The sequence below is a fragment of the Mytilus trossulus genome, chromosome 2, assembly GCF_036588685.1.
Source record: "Mytilus trossulus isolate FHL-02 chromosome 2, PNRI_Mtr1.1.1.hap1, whole genome shotgun sequence".
Classification (NCBI taxonomy): Eukaryota; Metazoa; Mollusca; class Bivalvia; order Mytilida; family Mytilidae; genus Mytilus; species Mytilus trossulus.
In genome coordinates this window covers 22383459-22411283 of record NC_086374.1, presented here as the reverse complement: position 1 = coordinate 22411283, position 27825 = coordinate 22383459, and the positions used below count along the sequence as shown (strand labels likewise).

At 31.9% G+C, this 27825-nt stretch overlaps 1 protein-coding gene across 1 annotated transcript; it reads right to left on the bottom strand.

The window, feature by feature from the left end:
* Positions 1–1311: 1311 nt before the first annotated feature.
* On the bottom strand, positions 1312–22254 carry LOC134706746 (WD repeat-containing protein 46-like). The gene is made up of 14 exons (XM_063565960.1): positions 22128–22254; positions 17178–17363; positions 16551–16628; positions 15631–15743; positions 15015–15102; positions 13895–14061; positions 12822–12972; positions 7070–7205; positions 6727–6826; positions 5656–5809; positions 4586–4733; positions 3288–3382; positions 2631–2726; positions 1312–1539 (listed from the first exon to the last, which is right to left on the bottom strand). The coding sequence occupies exons 1-14, from the start codon at positions 22146–22148 to the stop codon at positions 1324–1326; spliced, it is 1749 nt and encodes a 582-aa protein (XP_063422030.1). The 5' UTR covers positions 22149–22254; the 3' UTR covers positions 1312–1323.
* Positions 22255–27825: the final 5571 nt, after the last annotated feature.

Genomic DNA, 27825 nt, shown 5'->3' with positions numbered 1-27825 from the left:
CAGTTTGGTGTGAGCTAAGGCTCAGTGTTGAATAGCTCATTGTTGAAGGTCCTATGGTGGACCTATAGAGTAGTTGTTTTAAATTCCTGTATAATTTGGTCTCTTGTTGAGAGTGTTCTCATTGGCAATCATACCACATCTTCTTTTATCCCAATGCTTTTTAACAGCTGCCATGTTGATGAATTAATATATCCCTGGATACATTCAATAATATGGTGACAACATTACGCTAAATAGCTAAGAATTTTTATAAAATTTTACGACCGATGACAACAGATGCAAGTGATGGCAATAGGTCTACTGCCCAGTCAGTAAGTTGAGCTAAAATTGTGAATATTACGTGCCATATTCCGTGAATATTCTTGCCGAAATTGACTGATCTCTGTCTATTTCCAATAGAAAAAATAATAGAAATGACCATAAAAAAAAATTCTTCAAAATAATCAAGAATTTCATCTATACTGCTGAATTAAGCCAACGGTTTTTACCTAAAATCAAGCAATAATATCCCTTTATATAGATTGTGATATATCAGTTTCACACAAAAAATTAACAACAAAAATGATCATTTTTTGTTTCCTATTGTTTATTTTCCTTTTTTGTACAGTAGTGATTCTTTTGCCCCTTCTTACAATAAATATTTCCCTACTAATTTGTCACAACCATGTCTAGTGACACTTAAATTTCAATAATATAAATTCTGTTAATTCAGAAATCTTTGAATGCGTTTACTATTTGCGAGTGTTTAACAAAGGACAAAAATTAATTATTGTGATTCCAGGACATGCTGCCTACAATAATGCTACTGTTTTAAAAAATACAAGTTTTTTAGAGACCTATCTTCTGAGATCATAAAAACATTGCAATAATTTCTGAATATACAGTTTTATCTTCCTCTATGTTAAATTTGATTCTGTTTTTCATTACATGAATTAAAAATCCTAACAGATTGTGTAAACATGCTGTCATTTATATTTTTGTATTGCATAAAGTCATGCATTTCTCAGAATGATTATGATATCTTCACATTCAATGTGTTGAATTAGTACTGATTGATATTGGAGTTTAGGATAACATGGTAAGTTTTTTTTTACTTGAAATGGACTTAGAACTAAGCTTTCAGTAGTACTCAACTATGTTTACTTAAAGATCGGTATTGTGTGGCTAATTATATCTTTTTGTGTGCTTTGTGCAAATCTGTTGAGTGAAGCCATTTGAAATCCATTATTACAGCTATCTGGCCTGTTCTAGATGACTTTGCCAGAAGACATTTGATACGGATAGAAAAGTGGAGTAGTAAAAACAAAAATACAATATTAAACATTATTCTTTCTTTTTAAATCTGTCTAAAACATTATTAGATGATACAGAGGTTTTATTCTTTTCTCTTTCTTTCTGTTTTAAGTCCATTATTTCTTTAATGTCGTCCCTTTTACGCTCTTCTATTACTCCTTTCTTTCTCTGTTCTTTCTTCAGTCCTTTACTTCTTCCTTTCATTTTATATGAGGGCTCATATTCTATTTTCTTTGGCTTTAAGAACTGTAAGATATTTATAAAACATTTTTATTTAGTTTTTTTTTTATTTCTGTTACAGTCATACTTTACAAAAAATCTACTTGCATGTTTTGTTTATGTGATCAGATAATAAATTAGATTTTCAATTGTAAAGTTTTTCCTGATAAAGTATGTCTTCATATTCACTTGTAAATATATGTACCAAATGGCTGTAAATTTTTTATAAGAAGTCAGAGTTACAAATGTGTATTTGTATTTGCCTTTACTTCTACTGTGGATTCATTTGTTTCACAATCAGTACTAATTTTCATGGATTCTGGAAAAAAATTCATGTATGAGGAATATTGGAATTCATAGTTTTTGAAAACTTTGCATACAATCAATCATATCTATATAGGTTTCAATGTTCACCAATACCTATGAAATCCACAAAAATTATTATCCCACAATAACAAAGAATCCCAGTTTTCTAGATTTATTACTCATCTAAGATTTTTTCTTATTGTCCTTCTTTACCCTTGATCAATACTATTTGAAGAACTGTACCTTACAAATACAAAATATTAAGTTTCATATAGAGAAAAAAAAAGTTATGCCTTAAAACCTGTTACATTTGGTTTTATATAAAATATTCCATGCAAGAAAAAAACAAATAATCTCATTTAAAATCTACTGAAAAATATAAACCTTTAAATAAATAGTACAAATGCAGTAAAGACCATATGTGTTTGAAAGACAATATTTAAGAAAAGTTCCAATGATTAAATTCAGATAAACTGTAATGGATAGTTACTGAGAAAAAGAAAGATGTATCATAAAACCAAGTTATATATCACTGTAAGGCTTAAAAGTACCAGAGATATGAACTTCAAAGTAAAAATAATTCAAACCAACAAAGTGTATAAAATAGGTCAACATGATCTGCTTTTCATCGGTGAAAACTACAATCCAAAAGATTACATCAAGTCAGATGATAGTATGTTACCTGATAACTGAAATCAGACAAAGTAAATAAAGCATTTGGTATAGGTTTTTGTAACCTTCTTTTGGTGGGAGGCATTACTAAATCAAGATGCATTATAACAATAAATTTCATTACAAAAGGGTTTACTTACAAGTATTTTATTTGACTCTTCAATCTTATCCTCCATTGTCTTCTGGTCAACCTGGCCTATCTTACCAGTGTCTAAATGAATCATCTCATATGGTACCTACACAAAAATATTAATAGAAACTTGTTTCTGTTAATAAGTCAAAACATATGTAAAATGAATTCAGGTAAACTTTATGTTGTGGCATATAATTATCTATTTAAATGTTGTTAATTATATCTTGTGTTAATTTCAACAAATTTTACCGACATTTTGTCATTTTTACCAATGCACACTTATAGTGCAGCTTTTAGTGCTTACATGTGTCTTGAAATATTTCATAATTGCTGTAAGTAATATTTAACTTACTCTCTGTATTTGTGTTATTTACAGATACCAAGTTAGTGAGGTTAACTATATTTGCTCTACCCAATGATAATTTATTCACCTTTTTTACTGGGTATGGTGAATATTTTCTTGTTTTCTTATTTTATCTATAATTTTTTATACTCAAACAAGGCTATTTGCTCATTAAAAAGTGTTGACTGTTTGAACTTTGGCTTGTCAATGACCATAGAAAGTCTTGTTTGTGATGTAAATAGTGTTTTATCTATGACAAAAAATGTAGGTTATTTTAACTAAAACCCATATATTCATTTTTACTGGTTGCATTTTATTTACCTTATCCAGTAACATTTTGACTTCTGCTTGTCTCCTTTGTTTCTTTGTCTGATATGGGTTGGATTCCATAGCATCAAAGTTTGGCTCTCCAGAACCTATCAATAAATAATAACATATCAGACTAATATTCAAAAGTTTAAATGAAGGACCATTGAAAGAAGCACATTCTATCATTAGATATATTCAACAATATTTGAATATCACCCTTTAAAAAATAGGTATGAATAAATGGAGATTTGGGTATACAACCATGACAGCTTTCAAACACCACCAAACATCTCTAGCAATAGTTGTATGGGTTTTTACAATAAACAAGTAACTATATCATATGTATAGCTCTAAAGCATCCAAGTCTACACAAATTATGCAGGATATATTAGAACAACTTAGTTAGAAAATGGGTCAACAACTAAGATAACCAGGTCACAAAATATATGGCTTGTCATTAGAAAGTCTGTATTTCAAGGTTTTAATAAATGTGAAAAATGCAACTGGGTGAGAATCACAATAATTAGAACTAACATTCAGATTTCTGATAAATATATCTTTATGCATTTCTTACTAAAATCGCAATATTAATCTAGCATTTTCTTACATTGTTCAAATATTGTAATAATAAATGCGCCAAATAATTTCTGAATTTTCAGTATTTAAAGTAATTTGGTTTTTCACTTCATATTTCAATGTATTTTATATGTAAATTGTCATACCTGGTATAATTAGACTAGAGAATCCATTGCTGTGGCCAACACCCAATACATGTTTCAATGTGTTTTATAAGTAAATTGTCATACCTGGTATAATTAGACTAGAGAATCCATTGCTGTGGCCAACACCCAATACATGTTTCAATGTGTTTTATATGTGAATTGTCATACCTGGTATAATCAGACTAGAGAATCCATTGCTGTGGCCAACACCCAATACATGTTTCAATGTGTTTTATATGTGAATTGTCATACCTGGTATAATTAGACTAGAGAATCCATTGCTGTGGCCAACACACAATACATGTTTCAATGTGTTTTATATGTGAATTGTCATACCTGGTATAATTAGACTAGAGAATCCATTGCTGTGGCCAACACCCAATACATGTTTCAATGTGTTTTATATGTGAATTGTCATACCTGGTATAATTAGACTAGAGAATCCATTGCTGTGGCCAACACCCAATACATGTTTCAATGTGTTTTATATGTGAATTGTCATACCTGGTATAATTAGACTAGAGAATCCATTGCTGTGGCCAACACCCAATACATGTTTCAATGTGTTTTATATGTGAATTGTCATACCTGGTATAATTAGACTAGAGAATCCATTGCTGTGGCCAACACCCAATACATCTTCAAATGGACAAAACTGTAGACCAAACACTGAGGAAGGAAGTTTCTGTGTCAGGTAAGGAGAGGTAATGGTTTCCTGACAACAATCTTTATAAATCTAAATAGAATACAAAATATTATATTTATTGTTAATATGATATGGCTGATATATTACAGAATATTGTATTTATTTTCATTATGATATAGTTGATATATTACAGAATATTGTATTTATTTTCATTATGATATAGTTGATATATTACAGAATATTGTATTTATTTTCATTATGATATAATTTTTACAGAATGTTTCACATATGGATATTTTTAATAGTTCCCATTGCTTTTCCAGAGAGATTTCTTTAATTGCTTATCCTGATCAATCATCCTAGTTGACCCTTGTATTTTGCTTGTTAGGTACATGTAGTACTGGCTAATGATTCTTCATTTAGCCAAGGTCGTTCTTATCTATTTGCGTTGTTATTGTATCTGATTGTCCCTTAGTTTATCTTTGGTTTACAGTTTTGAATTTCTTTGAATCTCAAAATACCTTTGTTCTTAAATTTGTTGTTTCTGGTTTCACCCTTAGTTTAGAATGCCCCATTTAATTAGGTACTTTAGGTAACAATTTCTATTTTCCTCCCATTTTTCAACTTTTGATTACTTCCCTTGGCATCTTCAGATGATTCTAATAACGATTAAAGTTATTGCTCATCATTAAAAAGAATTTTTTCTACATATATTTGTTCTACATGCTTACTATGCATAACTATAGACAATCTAATTAGTTTAACTATATGTACTTATGGGGCACTATTTTCCAACTCAAATATAAATATGAAATTTACATTTTACTTATTATTCTCACAAAATTTTAAGGAAAATATGCAATTTCCAAATGTTACTTCTATTAATTTTAGAACAACCTGTGTATGTTACAAGGGATTTCTCAGTATGTTTATCTTTCTGATCAATCAATGAAAAGTTGATATTGTTTATCATAATTATCTAAATTACAAATTATCTGAAATTCTATCATACCTCTACAATATTTCCTTTAGATACAGCCAGTGTATTTTTTTGACTGAATGCTAAATGTGAAGCTCCCATTCCTATTTTATATGACTGTAACATCTTGTATGTCCGTAGATCCCATATTTTCATTGTTCTATCTATTCCTGATGTACACATATATCTAAAATAAAACAGTACATATTCATATAAATAAATTTGGTGTTTTTACTGTCTTCTGATTGGTTAAAATTTTTTTTTTTTTCAATGTTGTCAATTTTGATCATCGGCGACACGCCCAGTCTGACGTTGTGTATTCATACGCCAACATGTGTTTACGTTGTTATTGTTAATATAAACAATATAAACGTTCTTTGAGCCTTATTTCTGATAGAAATTTATTTATAATGAATGACAATGATTTATTTTGATTTTATTGAACCATAAAACTAATTTTTGACTATTCACATTTGACATAATCCGCTTTGCCGGATTATTCAATGTGAAGAGTCAAAAATTAGTTTTATGGTTCAATAAATTCAAAATAGATGATAGCCATTCATTAAATGTACCCATCAAACTTCTTTTAATTAGCACTATGTTAACAAAAAAGTTAAACTCTGCTGTCCTTGTAGATTAAATGTTCCCTATCTGAATGATTGCATGACCATTTAAGATTCAAAATGACTAAAACAATGGAGTTAGTTCAAGAAGGGTTAAAATTTGCCCCTAATGATTTTTATGTTTTTTTAGTCAGGCCAAAAAATTACAAATTTCACATTAGGAATAGATAATACTTTTAATACAAAATAAATTCATTTTGGCACATCACATTAAAAATGATGAAGTATTGACGAATCATAAATGTATTATTTGTGTTTTTGGTAATTTTTTTTCAATAATTCTAAACAAATTTTAGCATAAATTCAATTTGGCCACCACCCATTATCAAACCATTTAATGTGTAAGGATTCAATATCATCTTTTAGGCGCTTTTGCAACTTTTGGTTACAGAATATTTTGGATACTAAGTTGTGGCCACGGGGTTTTTCAAGCTTTTAGCTTTTACTGCTACCTGACCCACTAGTTATAAACTCTTACCTGCCCTTCTTATCAACTGTGACAGACCGTACACCACCGCCATGACATAACATCTTAATTAAAGGTTCTTTGACATTTGGAGACCACATGGTAACAGTTCCTGAAATAAATGCATAAAAAATAAACAAACAAATTCTAGTTAAACATTAGACATACAATTTCTCTCCAGTTATTTGAGTATAAACGACATAAAAAATATTCAGTTTATTTTACAATGATCAGAAAAGTATCAAGAAGATATATCTCTAAAAGGCACTTTCTATGGTACTAAAACAAACAAGTCCAAAAAAATATACACAAGAACTATTTTTATATAACATATTTTGAATAACTAGTGTCTTACCTCCACTATGTCCAAGACAAATGGTTGCATTGTAAGGATTCTGACACATAATATCTAAACGTCCCATTCCTGTGCTGTGTCCTGCTACCTTCTGTCCTATTGAAACATCTAACCATGATAAATAACCTTTCCTGTTCTGAGAGGAGAAAAGATTGCTAATTAATTGTAAGCTGTATAATTGTATTTGTCACAAATCTATTAAAATTTCTGTTCAAAGTATCTAAACCATATTTCTTCTCAGAATTGCTTATCAAAAATATTACACAGAAATAATGTCAGTTACCTATGCAAGTATGATGATGAGGATTAAATTTACAAAAGAGAAATGGTCATGAACAACGATTTATGTTCATTGTTATGTTAAATATGCTCCATACTTATTATTATGTAATTTAAAGATCTGTTCATTATATTCATAACTCCTTTAATAGTCTATAATTTATGTAATTTATTCATGTGATGTCTCTTCAATGGAGAAAATGAGTTTGTATTTTGTATAAAAGAAACAGATCTGTAATTTGACAGTTTAGGTAAAATTAAAGTTATATGATGATTCTGAGTTGTGTATTATTAATTATCAATGATTGTTTTGACAAGGACTTACGCAACAAATAATGAAAAAAATGCAGGGCAGTGGGAAAGCCACGGATCGATTCTGCGCCTCCTTCCATATGACGTAACGGCCACACAATCAAGGGCAACAATCGCGATTTTTACATAGAGGGCGACAGTATCGTGCCATCTCGGTAATTTGTTTGCATCGTGTACGTGTGATTTTTCGAGAAATTTATTATTAAAGACAATTAAACTTGTGTCATTTCATCATCAATTAGTTATATAGGTAAGTTTTACAGGTGACCATACTATTTTTTCTTCTTAGAAGATTTTATTTTACAAGAAACGAACATCTGAATATGGCAAGTGACGTTATTTGGGAAGATAAAAATATGGCGGGTGTTTTCCCCTTCTGAAAATAACTGACACATTTGCATCCTATTGGCTATTCAAATATAAAATAACCAAAAATTGTGCTTATAATGAGTCCCTAAATATTTGCATAAATACCCATCACTCCGTGTCAAAATGTAACTGAGGCTGCGAAAAGGAAGCACATAAATCGACACCATTTTTCAACAAATCAAGGTTTCTGAGTTCACAAAATCCTAGTATTATTACTTTTAATGGTTAGTAGAAAGATATAAACATTATCCATAACATAATTTATTGATCAGATCGGGTTATGGCTATATGTTTGCCTATTTACCATGCTGAAATCCATTAAATTCCCACAGACCACACGAAATAACGCCTCTTTCTCAGCCCGAGACTTCAATTTTGACTAAAACTTGAATTTTAAAGTGGCATGTCAATGTTAGCATTTACATTTTAATTAAATTATTACGTTTGTGTAAAGCATTTGCACTGATTTGTTTGGTTGTCTCGAATAGTAAAAAGGTTAATTAAATGGTTTTATATTAATATTTTTGAACCTAAAAAGTGTGTGACAAAAACAAACAAAATAAAATCATAGGAAAAATATAACAACTACATAAACTTATAGTTCAATTTTATCCTAAACCTCTATCCATCATTTCTTACAGATTGTACAGGGTGAGGGTTTACAAAATAAGGAACTAGGGGTAGATACAGCCATTTTGTAAAGGGGGTTCCCTACCCAGGATAAAGGGGGTTCCAACTAAATGTCTCCATTCAAATGCATATTGATTGTCCATAAAAAGGGGGATTCCAATCCCGGAACCCTATCCCTGGATCTGCCACTGGCAACTATGGCTAAAGTATAAAGAATTGAAGAACTATGACTAAAGGAACAAAGAATAGAGAAAAATTGACTATGTAATAAGGAATAGAGCAAATGACTTGCTAATCCAAATAATTATGACGTCTGACAAGGCTATTTTATTTTTTTTATCTGGGATGCCTTCCTACATTGTCCTACTCATCCCAGAAAAAAATGATAAAATATCCTAGCCAGAGGTCATAATTATTTGAACTATTGATGTGCTAATTTATATATTGAGAAAAGAGAAATGATGGACAAAAAGTATTCAAAAAAAAATAGAGACAAATGAACGTAAAGAATAAATGATAAAGAAATGGAGAACACCCCATTCCGACGCTAGTTTATCTGAACAGCAGCACAATTATTTTTGCTGAATAGTGTGTATAGGCATTTCCCATTTGAATGGTTTTACACTACGTGTAGTAATTTTAGGGCCCTTTTTAGCTTGTTGTTCGATGTGAGCCAAGGCTCCATGTGGAAGGCTGTACATTGACCTATAATGGTTTACTTTCATGAATTGTTATTTGGATGGAGAGTTGTCTCATTGGCACTCACACCACATCTTCCTAGTATATCTATGTAAAATATCTTTTAAAAATTTCAGGTATATGAAATATTAACCAGTAGGACAGTATAAATTCTGCCCCTCCTTCCATGCAAAAAAAAACCCAACAAATTATGTGATTTATTGTTGAATTTTATTGCCACATTCAGTATTGGCTAGGTGTTGTGACCCGATTTTATTGGTGGTGGATACATTTAATATCAATTACTGGTATGAAGAATTAAAGATATGAATGATTTAATGAAAAGTAACCTTTTAAATAACAGATTATCTGAAAACAATCATAGTTTATACATTATGGGATATTCTCATGTTTAAAGGCTTTCATGTAGCCAAAAAAATGCCTATATATCCACTCCAAATGAGTATTTTGAGATAGTTGTCTCATTGGCAATTATTCACGTCTGTTTAGTTTTCCATTAGCATTAGTGAAATTCAAATAAAAAACATTGAATTTCCAATTTAAATGTGAACCTTCTGAAGTTCTCAATCTTGGACCACATAGAAATTAGTAGACAATTAAAATATATTATAATTTCATATAACAACTGTAGAAAAGTTCGAAATTATTTTCATTTGATAATATCATCTGCAAAAATTATATATTTTCAGATACCAATAGGAAGAAGAAGAGCAAGATTTCTATTTTGAGGATTTACATGTATGGGACAGAGGACTATTTGACTTGATTTTACTTTAACTCTTAAATTATTAAAAATAATTTTTACATATGTTTCATTTTAATAACACTATATTTATGACTGTATTTATTTATCATTTAATAAACGTTTATTTCTAAACATTTTTATATTTTTAAATATACAATGTGAAACACTCAACCATTTTATATTGACAACCTGGAGTAAATGTACATGAGACAATAATGCTGTTGCAATACATAAAAACCCTGAGAATCATAGATGCAAAGCTAGCATATTCATAGGGCTTTAGTGGTTGATTAAATAGAGAATCACTGGAGCGGGCCCCTCTTAAGTCAGTCAGCAGCCCCCTAGAAAAAGTTCTGGATCCGTCAATGATATCAGGCAATATTTACATGTATGTAATGTAGAATTTGAGACATAAAATTTTCAGATATAAAAAGTCAACTTGATGATTTATTAGGTGTGAAGGACTGAAACAGAATCGTTCACTTCTCCTAGACATAGTGAGGTACATGCATCATTGAGGTCTCTCAAATGGCCTATCATGACTTGACTTTTCACTGTTTTTGTGAAGTGTGGTATCCCCTGCACCTAAATAAATCATTTTAAGTAGTCTCTCTTTTTTCATACATTTTTGATGAAAAGTCTAAACTAATATTCAAATTAGAAAAAAGAAAACTGAGCAACTAGAACCCACAACATACAATTGATATCAGGTGTTCCGGAAGAGTAAGGGACGACATCAAAAGATCAATGTAAGATGAAAAACTTAATTCAAATAGTTAGGTTGGGGGGGGATGTTGAACTGCTGTAAGATTTGGTTATCCGACATTGATTGGTTATCCGAAATTGATTTTTTACATATATCCATATGGGTCAATAAATTTTTCCCAAATTAAGTTAAGAGGGGGGTAGGGGGGGGGGGTAGTGAAAAAACCATGTGAATTAAGTTTTTTATCCTTCATTGAACTTTTGATGCCGTCCCTAAGTAGATCCTGCTCCTTGTGTAGTATTAGGAATGAGATGTCCTGGTGCCCTTTTCCTATATGTAATCACATGATTTCGCAAATTATTGCAATTGTGTGCTTTTAGAAAGGAGTAAAATGTGTGAAAAATAATCATATTGCAGAAAAATCAGCACACAGATATAGGAATGGTATGATTCTGATTAAACTATAGATCCTGTGTCCAAGCTTTGTTTTCTTGTAGATTGGTGTAAAATAAAAATGTAGGTCAAGCATTAATATCAATGCAAGAAAACAGGATCACCAAAATCAGAGTGAGACATTCATATGCCACTTTCAAAGTAGACCTTAGACATTTTGTTAATGCTTTAAATGGTCATATATCTCTAACATGTATTAAGAATTGGATGTACTAGGCATTGGGCATTCCTATTGAATGTTAATCTCAAGTGTTCAAAGAGTTAAACATGCCACAGGGCCCAGACACACTCAAACATGAATGGTTAGTTTGCTTGATATGCATGATAAGGACAGGACAGACATTAATAAACATTTCACTTTGTGTGAGTGTCAACTTCCAGCTTGCTTAGTATTTTTTATATAAACAACAAGAACGAAGACTAAAAATCAAGTGAATATTATTGATGCATCAGATTAAAATTTGTTTATTAGTACTTTTAAAAATTGACAAGCTGATCATGATTTCAGATTAATATTTGCCATAATATTTACAAAGTCAAAGAATGACTGTAACCATTATCCTTAAATAGTAGCTTAAAACAAAGATTAACTGAGTGCTTAAACTTTGCACTTGCGTAGGCCAAGGAATTGCATATTTAAATATACAATTCCTTGCGTAGGCTTTTTGTCCAGACAATAACTTTTGACTTACCCCTTACTGAACTTTTTGAAAAGTTGGGGGAAAAAGGGGGGGGGGGGGGGGGGGTACTTCCAGACAACTGAAGTCATTTGTATGGGAAAATTCGTTCATACATTAAACCAGTTTCAATGTACTACATACATCTGTTACACACTGCAGCATAGTTAAATAACTACAGAAAACGTAATACGAGGAGTTTGGGCAACATGCAAAACATCAACAAATGACGGTGTAAAGCCTTCAACCCATCATCATTTTTAAGTAAAATATATAAAATCCTGGTAACATCATCATCCTTCATTGTCTCAATCAATTTCGTGGTTAAAAGCTGTGAAATATGACATAATTTTGCTTTATTTTGCGACGGAATAACTCCAAAAAAGTTTGAAAAATGTTGAATTTCGACCTCCGGTTGAAGTATTTATTATGTAAACAAGAGACAGAGTGACGGGGAATCCTATACATAGTCATGTGCCCATATGTTTCTGGGTCACATTTATTTATATCTCGACCAATGAAAAGCTTTAGGATGCATTTGTGTCAGTTCCTAGCAAACAGGGGGATTACCCGCGTTTTTTTATTTCAGTAACGCAGCACTTATTTTAATACCTATTTTGGCAGTCGTGTGACAAAATCTATTCTAATGATAAGTTAACCTCAAACACTGATGGATGTTAAGTTGTTTTAATAAATTTGTTGTCTGAAGCACAGGCTATGTTTTTGTTTACACGCTGGTTACAGCGCCACCTCGAAATTTTTAGATTATCTCCCCTTTCCCCCGGGACCACCGGAAGGAGCTCTTCAATGTCACTGGCTTTCCCACTGGGGTAAAGTCTGAATTCCAGACTCCAAACACTCTACAATTATCTAGATACTTACAGAGGATGCCAGAAGGAAATGGTAAGGAAGAAACTCCAGATTTAAGACACAATCTAAAGCCTTCAGACAATGCAGCTCTATTCCTTGATTGTCATATATATAGGTCCACTGTTTCTGTGCCACAGCAAACATTGTTTCCTGATGTAACCATCTAGTAAATTAAATGGAATTATTTCAGTTATACATTGAGGATCTATCATTTAAAATTATGAATATGTGTATACAAAACAGTTTATAAATATATTTTTTCTTTTTAAATAATATCAAATTTGTTTCATAATTAGCAGTTGACTTGTAATTTTTCTGCTAATATAAAAACAAAAATAAATTGCTGAATAGTGAGGTCATGATCTTCTGAATAGAAGGATACATTTGCAATAACCTGTAGTAGTTTATGTTTTCATTTGGAAGCCAAAAGAACACCAGATGGTTATTTTATAAAAAGAACACCCCAGATGGTTACTCTATAAAAAGAACACCCAAGATGGTTGCTCTACAAAAAGAACACACACAATGGTTACTCCACGATAATTACTCTATAAAAAGAACACCATAGATGGTTACTCTAAAAAAAGAACATCAACAATGGTTACTCTATAAAATTAACAACCCAGATGGTCCCTCTATAAAAAGAACACCAAAGATGGTTATTCTATAAAAAGAACACCCAAGATGGTTACTCTGTAAAAAGAACACTCCAGATGGTTAATGTATAAAAAGAACATCCCAGATGGTTATTCTATAAAAGTGCATAAAGCATGGAAAGTGAATTGATATTATCAAATATAGAAATTATGTTCACTTTATCGAGAGGTAAAGGAGATAGTGTTTGAGGCATGAATGTTTTTCTTACATGTGTGATATGGAAATTCTGATTCAACATATTTTTGGACTCTTTGAAGATTAATAAAATGTCCACTTTTTGAATAGCATATTATTATTTCATATAATTATATATGTCAGTAAATTTCTTAGAATTTATGAGACTCTTTTTTAATTGTGTATTTACTCCACAAGAACTATAATGAACATGCCATTTTTTTTTGTACAAAAATCAGAATTCAGATCCTTACTTAACATCTTGAACAGTTTCCATAACATTCATTTCACAGAGAAGTTTTTTTGTCTGCCAATCAATAGCTGCCACATGACCTTTAGCTCCTCCCATGAGAAGAAAACGACCATTTCTTGTATAATGGATTTTATAGGGTCCAAAATCTTTTAAAGTGAGTTCAAAATACTGCAATATAAAAGTTTTTAAGTCATAACATTTGCTGTCATATTAACTATTATGTATTTAGAACAGAACTTTTTCAAAAATAGATTTTCAGTACTTGAAAACCTTCACAGAATTTGAAGTACGAAAACAGTTAAAGGAGGTAACAGCAGTTTTACTGTGAGTACAAAAATATTTGTTTACTTAAAATAGAAACAGCCATGAGTATTACAAAATACATACAGAAACATTTCTAATGTTACTACTATTGCTACATGCAGTCAGGGGTACTACTTGTACAAGTGTATTTTATTTACTTGAAGAAGTGAAAAAAAATATACACATATAAGTAAATAAATAATGTTTGAATAATCTCCCCTTAATTTTCTGAAAAATTTACTTGTATAAGTAAATTTTTCTTACAATCCAACAAAAATCCTCAAGTTTTGAGGTGTAAAATCAGGCTTTAATGATTTTTCCCAGGTTTGCTCAAATTTTTTCATTAAAGTTCAATGTTTCATCTCATTAATTCATCAAAGAAACTGATTGAGCAAAGATCTTGTATATTTGCGCAAGGCCTTCAAAAATTGCTCCTTTGGGGCTTGTAAATGAGCAGTGTTTAGAAGATAACAGACAAATGGGACTTTCATTGTCCATGAAATTACACTTAAATGATTAGTAAAGACATCTGCAAAGGGTACACAATCTAAAATTCTATTAGAGCAAAGAAATATTCAAAATTTAAGAAAAGAAGAAAGGTTGATTTTTTTACCTACACAAGTAAAAAAATCTGAATGCCGAAGGGACATAACTCAGCCAATTTTTTTTTTACCTATACAAGTAAAAAAAAATCACTTGTATAAGTATCCTACAAATTTACTTATATGTGTATATTTTTTTTTACTTGTTCAAGTAAATAAAATACACTTGTATGAGTAGTACCCCTGACTGACATGTATTACTTGTTATAATCTAACCTTGGAAGCACTATTTATATCAACAGCTTTAACAATGTCATGTTGTGAGATGTAAGTTGTTTCTTCATCAGATTCTGCTTCAATAAATCTGAAATACAATTTTGTATATCAAAGTATGTTTACAAATTATCACAAGTCAGACATTTAATATCTAAATCATCTAAAATAACAGCCCTCTGTCCATCTCAAGCCTGTCCAAATGCATGAAAATATAGAAAATGACAATAAATGATCTTCTTTAATTTTATTACAATTTTTACACGAAATACAACTATTTTTTCGATTCATAATTTCATTTTCAAATAAATTTTAATAACATGCTGGAACAATATTTTTCAAAGTCCATTATGATAATATATGATTTTCTTCCAGGTCAAAGGTCAATGATTTTCTTCCAGGTCAAAGGTCAATGATTTTCTTCCAGGTCAAAGGTCATCTTTGACGTGATGCTTGTACATACCAATTATGAAAAGGATAAAAATAGTTGTGGCTATGATAACAAACTTTATTATCGTACTGTACACCACCAGCTTGAGGTTTCCTGTAAACATGTATCATATTCATTATATATCTACTCTATATTTTTAATCAATTCATATACAGTACTAATATCTACCCAGAATGTTCCTGGAGAAGAAGTTCTGATCTGGCAGCTTGTTTGGCAGCCAGTTGTAATTTCTCTTCTTTCTGTTCAAATACTGACTGATGAAAATTAGTCCTGGCATGAGTCTGCAATTCAAAAAATTATAACAGACCAATTCAAATAAAGTTCTTTTAAGAGTTCATTTTCTGGATGCTTATCATGATAGTAGTGACTAATAATGATATGTGAACTTGGATTTAAAAGTGGAAAATGTAAGTAACAATGCCATTCTTTTTTCTTGGTGCTAACCTTTACAAAATATAAGATACCCGGTAGTTAACACATTTCTCTTTGCATAAGATACACAGATATGAAGTTGAGTATAAAAATTGAAACAAGATTTATTACCAAAATATACTCTATAGAGTTTAATAATTACTGCATCATGTTCTTCATGTTCTTATATTTACGGTCATGATAGTTAATATAACAACCTAATGTACTTGTGAGTACTGAGGAGTAACGCTTATTGCATTGTATAAGCCAATTGAACAAATCTAAAGAAATATTTTGAATTAGAGTTATATGTGTATGTGTTTGTCCATAATTTTAGGTGGAGTACTATTTCTTAAACTTGTAAGATAAGGTAAAGCACAGGCTGGAAATAAAGATATCCCAGCGACAATATAGTCTTAGTTCAATTACCTTACAAATACTGGTTACATCGATATCTGAATAGATTATTTATAATAAACAGTCAACAGTTCTGATTTTGATTTATTAACCTGTTGCTTACCATGTACACAAATGTGTTGTGGTAGTAACACATGCTTAAAAATTAAACAAAATAACCAGTTTTGACAAAACATGAGTAAAAATAATAGCACATGACTTTTGTTGTAACGTTTGAAAAACACAATATTAATCACTTAACTCTACTATTAAGTTCTTACCGCTTCCATATCACTCCCTCTTTTGTATTTCTTTATTTTTTCTTTTGAAACAGGAGCATCTCCTGGAAATTTATCAACCTTGAAAGAATACAAAAATGTCAAGTCAGAAAAAGAGACACAATACAATATTATACTAATATTACCTTTTTCAGTAGACTTGTGTGCTCTATTTACAAATTTACTCTGTTTCATTCATAGCTAGATATTAAGTATACCAGTGCACATACTTATATGCATGTAAATATATATTTTTATATATTCTTGATACCTTTTTATCTCTTTTTTGGTTGTGCTTTTTTATTTTGAACTCTCAACATTATGTAAGAGAAATCCTCTATGTTAAGCAAATATCCAATGAAGTGTTTGTGATAAGTATACTTGTACATGTATCTCCTAATATTTGTTTATTACCAGTTTGTACTAACATAAGCAACATGATGAATAACTCATGTGGAGCAGGATCTGCGTACCCTTACAGAGCACCTGAGATCACCCCAGTTTTTGGTTGGGTTCCTGTTGCTCAGTTTTTAGTTTTTATGTTTAGTTGTGTTTTGTGAACTTTTATTCGGACATGTAGTTGTCTCATTGGCAATGGTACCACATCTCCATACTTTTATATTAACTTACATTTCTAAGCCTTTTCACTGGCCATTCATCATTTTTCTTTCTTGTTTTCCCATCCTGTCTCTTTCTCCAATGTGCACTCTTGAACTTTTTCAAAGTTTTGTCATTAATGTTATAAACTTCCTCTTGCATGTCTTGTGGCTGAAAATACCGTGATGTTTTTTTGTTTTTTGATTTCTCTTTATTGATCTGTAATTAATGTATATAACATAACAAACTTAGAAATGATAAGTCTTTTTTGTCTGAATTATAATCGTCCACTGCAAGATAAACATTGCCATTTTGCTGTGAGAAGTCCAAATAATTTACAGATTGCCATCTGGGAATGACTACTAGGAATTATTTCAACAAGGAAAGCATGTTACATATACACCATTTTGAAGATAATTTACGTGATTTACAACATAATAAGTTCTAGTGGGATAAACAACTATGGAAATTGAAATGTACATTTAAAGGAAGTTCACAAACAAGTGCCATTTCTCCAAAAATATATAATAGCTTACTAGTTACCTTGTCATATTAATAAGTATTAAGTTAAAGCTAATAGACATGTGCTACCAACATAAAAACAGGGTTTGGTGTTGGAGACATTTTTATTTACAACAGATGTCAAAAACACTCTCTCTTTTTTGGGGGAGGACAAAGGGGAACATATACAGTGGGATGAGAGGAAAGGAATATGATATTTTGGTACTAATACATGGTCTTCTTCTTCTTCTTCTTCTCTGATATAGTAATTAAACTTATTAATGACATACAGTGCTCTAGCTAGAATTCAAAAGGGGCAGGGTGCCAGTGTAGGGCAGGGCACTTTTTTTATGTTAGGAGAAGGCACTGCTAATTTCTTTTGTCTTGGACCCTGCGTATATCACAAGTTCACATATTTTTTTTACTGTATATATTGTTAATAAAGATGCATAAGTTGTTTTTTTGATTATTTATTCTATAAAATTTGCATAAGAAAAGTCATTCATGCTACATGTTCATAAAACATGGCAATGCACATTCATACTATTAACCAAAAGAGGCAAAATAAACTTACTATTCTCCCCACCCCCTCTCCTTCCAAAAAAAAAGAATATAAACTAAACATAATATCATAGTTTACCATACATGGACATGACAGAGTAGTTGTATTTCAAAGTTTTCTTCTAGAGCTTGGCCCCCTAAACCTTTTTCATTGTGATTAAGAATACATTATTTAGTGTAGCTTCATCAGGGTGTATTGCGATGAGAGTTTGTTCTGGACACTTCCATTTATGTAAGTTAAAAGCATGACACCACTCAACCACAATGGAAATTCATATTTCTTTCTTGAATAAGTATAAAACATGGATTGCCAAAGGTATGATTATCAAAAATAAAATGCAATTTTATTTTTTTTGTATGTTTAATGGCAGTTAATATCCTAAAGGTCTCATTCTTATATAATTTTGTATTCATTTGGTTATTTTTTCCTTTTTTTAGCGCTAGATAATATTTTAGGAGCACAATTTTGTAATAAGCTTTTTCAGGGGAAGTAACTCCACAATTAATTTCCAGCATGGTTACGTCTGCTTGTCGCTCACAAGTTGAGATGGACGATGTTTCTGTAAAGGCATAGTTTTATTTTGATTACTTCAATTCAATTCTAAATTCATGAAAGTCTTCATGCATACACTCTTCCATTGTGACTTGGAGATCGAAAATAAAATGCCGACACATTCATCATATTTATGACAAACAGGTACATTGTCTTAATTAAATTACCTAGTAATTAACACCTTTGAAGTCTTATCCACAATAATTGATTGTAATGACATGATTAACCTCGTTACCTGGGGGCAATCACCAGGTGTCATAAATGTAATTTAACTTCTGATAAGAAATCGATGAAACAAAAGGCAATTTTACCAAAACGGCACAAGGGTTTTTCGGAAAACGGCGTCAGGGCAGAAGGGCGCGGCTGAGGGCACACAGGGCGCGGCGCCCTTCTATTTAGGGCTAACGAGACCACTGACATATATATGAATACTCTATACTACAATGTAACTTTTGTGTACATTGGTGTATGATGTTATAGAAATTATTGTTAATCATTTTAATTCTCCAATATTAACAATTAAAAATCTCCAAAAATAAATTCTGAGCAAATAAGTTATAATCATGATAATAGCTTGAGGGCTGACCTTGCCTGACCATGCCCCAAATCAAAAGTCTAAATACAAAACTGTACCACTTATGATTCAGTATGGACACTTTGACCTAAATGCAGAAGAATTTTATCAGCAATCAAAGCCAGGCTTCAAAGTTATTGTTAAGCTGTCTATAGGTGGCATGAAACAGATGTGGATCATAAAAAACTGTGAAGACATACAATCTAAGACTCATTCATCTTGCAATAGTATCAAAACATTACCATTTAAATTTTCTTCACTCTACACAAATATTCCCCATTCCTAACTTAAAGATAAGTTGAAAGAGTTGTTATTGTTTGTTTCATAAACATGATGCAAAAAGAATTGTCGAAGTAGATACAAGTATCTTGTCTTAGGGAGGGATAAATCCTGCTTTGTAAAAAAACCAATCTGATTCAAACAAGAAAATTTTCTGAAACTGACAGTAACAAGATGCATGATTTCTTGATTGACAACATATTTGTTAAGTTTTGAGGACTTGTTTTTAAAATTAAACAAACTATCGACATTCCAATTATAGCAAACAGTTCCCCTCTTCTTGCTGGCGTGTAAATGTTCCTTCAATCACAGTGTTCCAGCTAGGACGTTTTCAGAGGGCGCTGTACCCGCCCTTTCCCGAGTGCCGCCCTGTACCCTTTTTATTGTTTCAAGGGCGCCCTGCCTTTTTTGAAGATCGATTGTATATTAATTTGTTCGTATTGATATGATACGCTAATTACTAAGTTTTACCTGGGGAAAAGTTTATGACTTTGTTTACGACCCCAAGCTAATCAACGGTTACAACTGGTGTCATAATCTGTTGTTATAGGTACATTGTAATCTGTTTATCGGATGGGTCATTAATGATCATCAACATTAATTCATTCAAATAGAATCGGTCAGTCGGCAATTATCTTTGAAGAAATGTGCATAAAACAACTTGGGCACAATTTGCAATGTTTACCGTAGTTTCATGGAGGAAACGTAATGACAGAAACTTGAAAACCATAATAAACTCGTTGAAGACATTGTTTTACTTGTTTTCCTTGAAATAAACAGAAAATTCAGACGTATTTGCCATTGACTGCCCTCATTTTTGATACGAAAATAACAAAACCGGCTGCCATATTGTGATCCTATTTACATCATATTTATGTACTGTTTAAAAAGAAGGAGCACACCTGAATAAAGAAAGATAACTCAATCTGATTTTTTCCTAGCATTAAGTAACCCATTCACTTAAATTCTAAAATATGCCTACATACTTCTTGCTTAAGAATATATATGTTCAGGTATTTTTAGTTGTGGGAAAAGTTAAATAGGGTCTTAGTAGCAGTGTTGGTTGGTTGCCTTGGTCATCTTTTTCTGTATTCTTTATTTTTGATACAATTTTTCACTGTTGCTATATATATATCCTAACATTGCGCATTTACTCAGCACAGCTGTTTTGTGCTGTATTGCCATTAAGCACAGCAGGGGTAGAAAGGTGAAACTGGTAAAATGTGCCAGACAATAGAAACAGAATGAAACAGGTCACCTTTCAAAACATACTGCATATAAAGCTCAACTGTGCCAAGCAGTGATCTAAAAACTTGTTTGTTTCCAGTTTTGGTGAAAAAAATAATTTGTTTTGGACCCTGAGAAAAAAAAATGTTTGTTTCACCCTCAGCTGCCACTATATGTAATGCTAAAATTGAAAGAAAAAAATGTTTCGGTTTGTCGCTAAAAAACAGATTGTTCTTCGCCGAAGGCGAAAAAAAAAGTTTGTACAGGAAACAAACCATAGCCCCCCCAGAAAATCAAATGGTTGCTGCCTTACTATCTTTTATGAAAACATGCCCTTTTCATATTATCATATCACGCGTTAAATGCCCTTTTTCAGGATTGGCACCCTGCCCTTTTGAAATCCTACATGTAGCTGGAACACTGATATGATGATATGATGATATGAGGCTGACTTCATACAGAAACTTTTTTAAAGGGAGAAAGAAAAGAAGTTAGCAGTATCCTTTAATTTTACTTTCCGCTATATTGAATTTACTATAGATGATGTTCTCTCACTAAATAATTCAAAATTTGGTGACTACAATGTATGTTGAAGAACCTATCCCTTAGAACTTGACATGTAGGATACAACAGATACAGTTAAGTCTGCCTCATATCTTGAATTTGTGAATGAGGATCAGTTGAATTTTTTTTTACAACAAATGAAATGATTTCAGCCAGTGATTTCAGCTTTTCAATTGCAAACTTTTTATTTCTATGTAGCAACATTCCAGCAACCAATGCATACAGATCTAGAGTACATGTAAATTCATGTATATATTTATTTGTTGTACAATGTACATGATGTATCTCCCAGTTGATTTAATTTTCCAGGGCTTGTACTTCCTATCAGAATTTCCTTGATAAAGGGTTGCTGCTCAAAAGGAAGCTACATTGTATTAAACCAATAGTTTTAACTGGTGAAGTCAACCCTTCATAAGTTTTATAGATGCCATGACAAGTTGGTTGACTGGTTAAGAAATATCCCTTTCATAGATGATAACAGATGTGTTTCTAATGTCATAAGTACAAATCTGTACTTAACAGGTTAGACTTATTTCCAGTTTTGTAATACAACAAGCAACCATACTGGGTGGTGCACATGTGGAGCAGGAGCAGCGTAATTTTGTAAACATACAAAATTAAAGCATGTTCCCCTTAAAATAAATCTCCATACTGACAGATCTTCCCATTTGAATCCTCGGAAGTTCACTGTTTATACATTTCGATAAACCCCACCAAAAATTACCTTTTCTGGGATTTTTTCCATTTTGTTGCTTTTTTAATTTGTTCACAATTTGTTTACAATTTCCATGTGGTACTTCCTTTACATTGCGCATGTCATGCCGGATATTCAAAGCAAGTCATCGGCACATTACAAACTCGGCACAGTGCAAACTCGGCACATTACAAACTAGACATATTATACAAACTCGGCCAATTAATAATAATATTACATGCATTATAAATGTAAATGATAGACAACATAGACGTATTTTATCTAATTTTAGAAGTGGGTCTCTACCTTTAGCTATAGAGACAGGTCGTTACACCAATCCAAAAACTCTTCTTAATGACAGAAAATGTAAATATTGTACAGTTGATTGTGTAGAAGACAAAAAACATTTTTAATGCATTTTGAATTTTATTCAGATCTGCGATATGGTCTTTTTGAAAGCAAGTGCAATTAATCCAAATTTTTACGATTTTAATCATGACGATAAAAAAAATTCTCTGATGTCACATGATTGTATACAACCCTTTTTAGCAAAATCTTTATATTTTATGTTTAATCGCAGCTAATATTGTGTATAACAGTATTATTATTATTTTTTTTAATGTAATTTAAAAGTTTTATTTATTCATTTGTAATGAATGTTAGAATAAGTTTTAAAGCAAAAGTGTCTCATAAGTCATTTATGGCTGGATACCGATATTTTTACTTCGATTAAAAATTTTATTTGTATTTTTATATTTATATTATGATGTATGATATTGTTCTGTATTGGTATGTGACACTATAATAAAATATTCTGTCTGTCTGTCTGTCTGTATCAGATATATCATTGTGCCAATAAAGACTTATTTTCATTTTTATTTGTAATTCAATTTCAGGTTGTCTGCTATTGATATTTGTGTTTGTTTTCTTTTTTTTATTGATTTTTACAGGCTTAAATTCAAATTAGTAGTTTATTTTTTTCATAGTGAGATAAACTGTTATATACATGTACCAGGTTAGGCGGTTGGAACCCGTTAGCATATTTAACACTGCCAGATTCTGTATGTACATGTCTGACCCAAGTCCGGAGCCTGTAATTCAGTGGTTGTCGTTTGTTGTTGTGTAACATATTTGATTTAGTTCCTTTTATAAACATTGATTAGGCCGTTAGTTTTCTCGTCAAGTTTGAATTATTTTAAATTTGTCATTTCGAGGCATTTTGTAGCTGCATGTGCAGTATGGGCGTTGCTAATAGTTGAAGGCCGTACTATGACATGAGTTGTTAATTTCTGTGTCATTTGGTCGTTTGTGAAGAGTTGTCTCATGGCATTACCATACTGTTCTTATTTCTGTATCTGTACTTTATTTCCCACTGACTTTTGAATATGGACGGGTACGTCACAGATTACTTTCGGCTATTGTGTGACGGCTTGGTATGCGCATAAAATAAGTCGCGCTTGCTGAGGAGTGCTGATTTAAACTCCTCGGTTGTATTGGCACACACTACCGAGTCCTCTAGATGGGTCCGGGCAAACTACTGCAGTGCGCATACATATAGAGTTTTTTAACTGGTCGGTCTTACTTTTTGGAATTATGACCGCTCGATTGTTCATACGGATTGTAGATTCAAAATGTTCTTAGTAACAAAAGTTATATCATTGTATATGTTGTTGCTATAATTAGTCGGTTGGGTAAATGACATTTTATAAGATCGTCTGGAGGGAGCACTGGTCTCTTCCCTTTTTTTAAAAAGAAAATCAAGCGTTGTTGATGTTGTCTTGCTTGTAGTGACGGAAGCTGAACATCTGATAGCATTTTTGTAATACACTCTTCATAACTTGATTTAAAGTCTTTCGTGATAAATTTAGCCCCTACTTCTGTATGGATTCCAATTTGTCGATGTCTTTTTAGGTATATGGGTCCCTATAATTGATCCGAACTCCATAATAGATCTTACGAGTGCTATAGATGCTGTTTTACTGCATTCCCTAGGGCAGTGTTGTTGGTTTCTCCGCAGGAAGCCTAGCGTGGAACTGGCTATGTTGCATGTGTTTGTTAATTGTTCCTTCCATTTAAGATCTTCTTGTATTTGTAGCCCGAGGTAAGGGTTGGATGACACTCGTTCGAGTGTGTGGTAATTAAGGTTGTTCAACCGTTGGCTTTTCAAGTACTTTTCAGGCTAAGCATATAGAAATTTTTGACGTTGAAGTCGTCTGCCCATTTTCCAGTGATTTTAGGTCCTCTTGTAGTTTGTTAATTTGTGATTATTTTGGTTTTTTATTTTCCTGTTCAGCAAACATTCGTCTGCAAATAGTCGGCTTGACGAGTTTACTGCATCTGGTAGATCATATATGTGACACAGGAAGGGGATGGGTCCTAGTACCCTAGGGGACTCCGGATTCGACTTCATGCATTATTTGAGTGATATATCCGCCAAGTTGGACTCGCATTTTCTCTCAGTCAGGAATGAAGTAAGTCATTTGTGTTTGTTTCCTCTAATTTCATATGAGTTAATTTTGTGCATGAGTCTATCATGAGGTACAGTATCGAATGCATTGGAGAAATTAAGAATTGCCTTGTCTACCTGGTTTCCTTTGTCGTATGAGTGCAGCGTGTCGTGGATTGTGATGGCGAGTTGCGTCTCACAGGAATACCCGGATCTGAAGCCGTGGTTTAGTGATGTCAATACATAATGCTTTTCTAGGTGTTTTAGTATTCCTTTCTTGAAAATAGTAGAGATGTTGGCATTTCCCCAGTCCTCTAGTATAGTACCACTGTCTTGGGATAGCTGGAATATTGATTTCAGTATTGGTGCCAGATGTTCGGCGCAATGTTTAAGACCCCTTCTTGGTATGCTGTCTAGGCCAGATTCTTTGAATGGTTGATGATCCTTTAGTTCAAACAGTGATTTGTGATGTATAGAGTTTTTTACCCTGATGTTTGTTTTTGGTAAAAAATTTTGTTGGTTCCTTTGTGAAGACAGACACAAATTTCTCCAGTAGATTCGCACCTTCTTTTTTGCTGTCGTTTATGAGCTGTCATTGTGTCTTTAGTGGTGCAGCTCCAATCTTATCATGCTTCCTTGACCTGACATATTGACAAAAAGGTTTTGTGTTGTTCTTGTTTATTCCTACGATTATGTTCTGCTTTCCTGATTTTTCTCTTGCAAGTTTTTTGGCAATGGCGGTCTTTTGTTATAGATTTCGATGTATTTCTTCAGCATTTTCTTGATATTGTAGGTTATCCATGACAGTCTGTTTTTTGACTTGACTATTTTAGATGGTAAGTTTTTGTCTAGGCTAGCGAAAAGGTGTTTCTTAAATGGCAGCCATGCTTCGTTGACAATTTGGTTGTTTTGGATGTTATTCCTTATTTGCGTTGACAGTGAATCTGTTGCTTTATTCACTTAATCCCAGTTGGCCCTTGCCTAGGTGTAGACTTTCCGAGGGTTAGATTTAGAGTAAAACGGTATGGTGTCTGTGTCAGTTATGAAGATGGCGTGATCAGAAATACCTGGTTGTTCGTTGATGTTTTCATTAATTTTATATTATGCAGTTGCTATTTGTCCGGCTAGTTTAATTCTATTTAAGTGAGGGGGTCTTTTCTACAGTCAACACAAGTATATTCCTCTTCGAAACTAAAAGGCAATTTGAAAGAGTTGGTCTTTTTTGTTTCATAAAAAAAGAATGACCACAGTTGATATTAGTATGTTGTTTGAGGAAGGGATAAATCGTATATTTAAAAAATTAAATCATTCTGATTTAAACAAAAATTTCTTTGAAACTGACATTCTTCAATTTTTCACTTATTCTTACAACATTTGTATAAACTTCAAGATTATAAAAAACCGGTTTTTTTCTAAAGTGAACATTGATTGGTTAAATATTTCTCAGTGTGTTTGAATTTGTTTGATAGCCTTTTGGTCATGACTGTTTGTCTCTAATATTTAATAAACTGTGCATTTGTATTCAGATATCGCAGATCAAATTTATTCGTTCTTTGTGTAATCATACGTTTTTTGATTGAGTTAAGTCTGCTAATTGATATTTTATCGTATGTTTTTATATGTTGTGATGTTATGCTATTGTTTCAGAAAAAGGGAGAAGGTTTGGGCCCATTAAAACGTTTAATCCCGCTGCAAATGTTTGCACCTGTCCTAAGTCAGGAATCTGATGTACAGTAGTTGTCGTTTGTTTATGTAATATATACGTGTTTCTCGTTTCTCGTTTTGTTTATATAGATTAGACCGTTGGTTTTCCCGTTTGAATGGTTTTACACTAGTAATTTTGGGGCCCTTTATAGCTTGTTGTTCGGTGTGAGCCAAAGCTCCGTGTTGAAGGCCGTACTTTAACCTATAATGGTTTAATTTTTAAATTGTTATTTGGATGGAGAGTTGTCTCATTGGCACTCACACCACATCTTCCTATATCTATTATCAAGATGCTTAGTTGACAAACTATTTGTAACGTTTGGAGGATGTAATTTTTAACAAACAATCAGCTTTCGCATGGGAAACCAATGTGCCCCTCTTCTTGTCGACTTGTTCTTTAATTAATATGAGGCTTTACGCTATAAAGATGATATCCTCTCACTAAATAACTTAAAACAAATAGGGGCGAAAGATACCAGAGGAACAGTCAAAGTCAAAAACTGAAAATAAACTAACAACACATGGCTAAAAAAACCACAAAAAAAACCACAAACAGACAAATAGTAGAACATGTAAAACAACATAGAAAACTATAGACTGGGCAACACGACGAGTGTGACACGAGTAGCAGGATCAATTTACCCTTCCGTAACACCGGAGATCGTCCATGGTTTTTGGTGAGATTCGTGTTACTCAGTCTCTACTTTTCTTTATGTTGTGTTTTGTATACTGTTGTTTGCCGGTTTTTTTCTTTTTTGCCATAGCGTTGTCAGTTTATTTTCAACTTATGGGCTTGCATGTCCCTTTGGTGTTGTTTTCCTCCCTTCAATGTTGTTTCGATTTATACTTGAAGTTTGTTGATATGGTTGACAATCGTTGATAATATCAGAAGAAGAATTACCAAATATTCCTTTTCTTTAACAATATTTATATTTATAAACCGTTTCCGTCCAATTTCAAACATTGCAAATCTTAACTAAACTCTTCTTCTGTCAATGTTTCTTCGAATTATTATTTTTTCCAAATTTCTTTACGAATAATGTTTTAACCTGTATTTTCAAATAATGAAAACTGTAGTTTTGACTGAATTTGAATTTAAAAATCAGAAATAAAATAATGAAGAGACTGTTTATCAAAAAAACTATTCTTGCATATCACTGAAGAAATGCAAAAGCCTTGTTATATGCCAAATTATTGTTTCAAAGACGTTTATGTTTCATAACCTCTGTATTGAAAACTAAAATCTTATTTATTTCTATAAACATATTACGTGAGAACTTTTACTGCTGACAGTTTCATTTGTTCTTCTCCAAATTGTACTTCAAAAAACTAAAATAAGATAGAAATATTACCTAACATCTGGTTTAAAGGAAAAATGTATTTATTTTGTACAAGACTGCAATATTCTAAAGAAGAGATTAATAGTTTTGACAGTATCTTTTTAAATCATAATAGGATTATACGAACAGGCATTTTCTGAAACAAAATAGATGTAAACAACACATGTTGAAATAGATACATACCTTGTATTTTCTTTGTCTATCTAAGATCCTCCAATTTAATCCTATTATTTCAAAA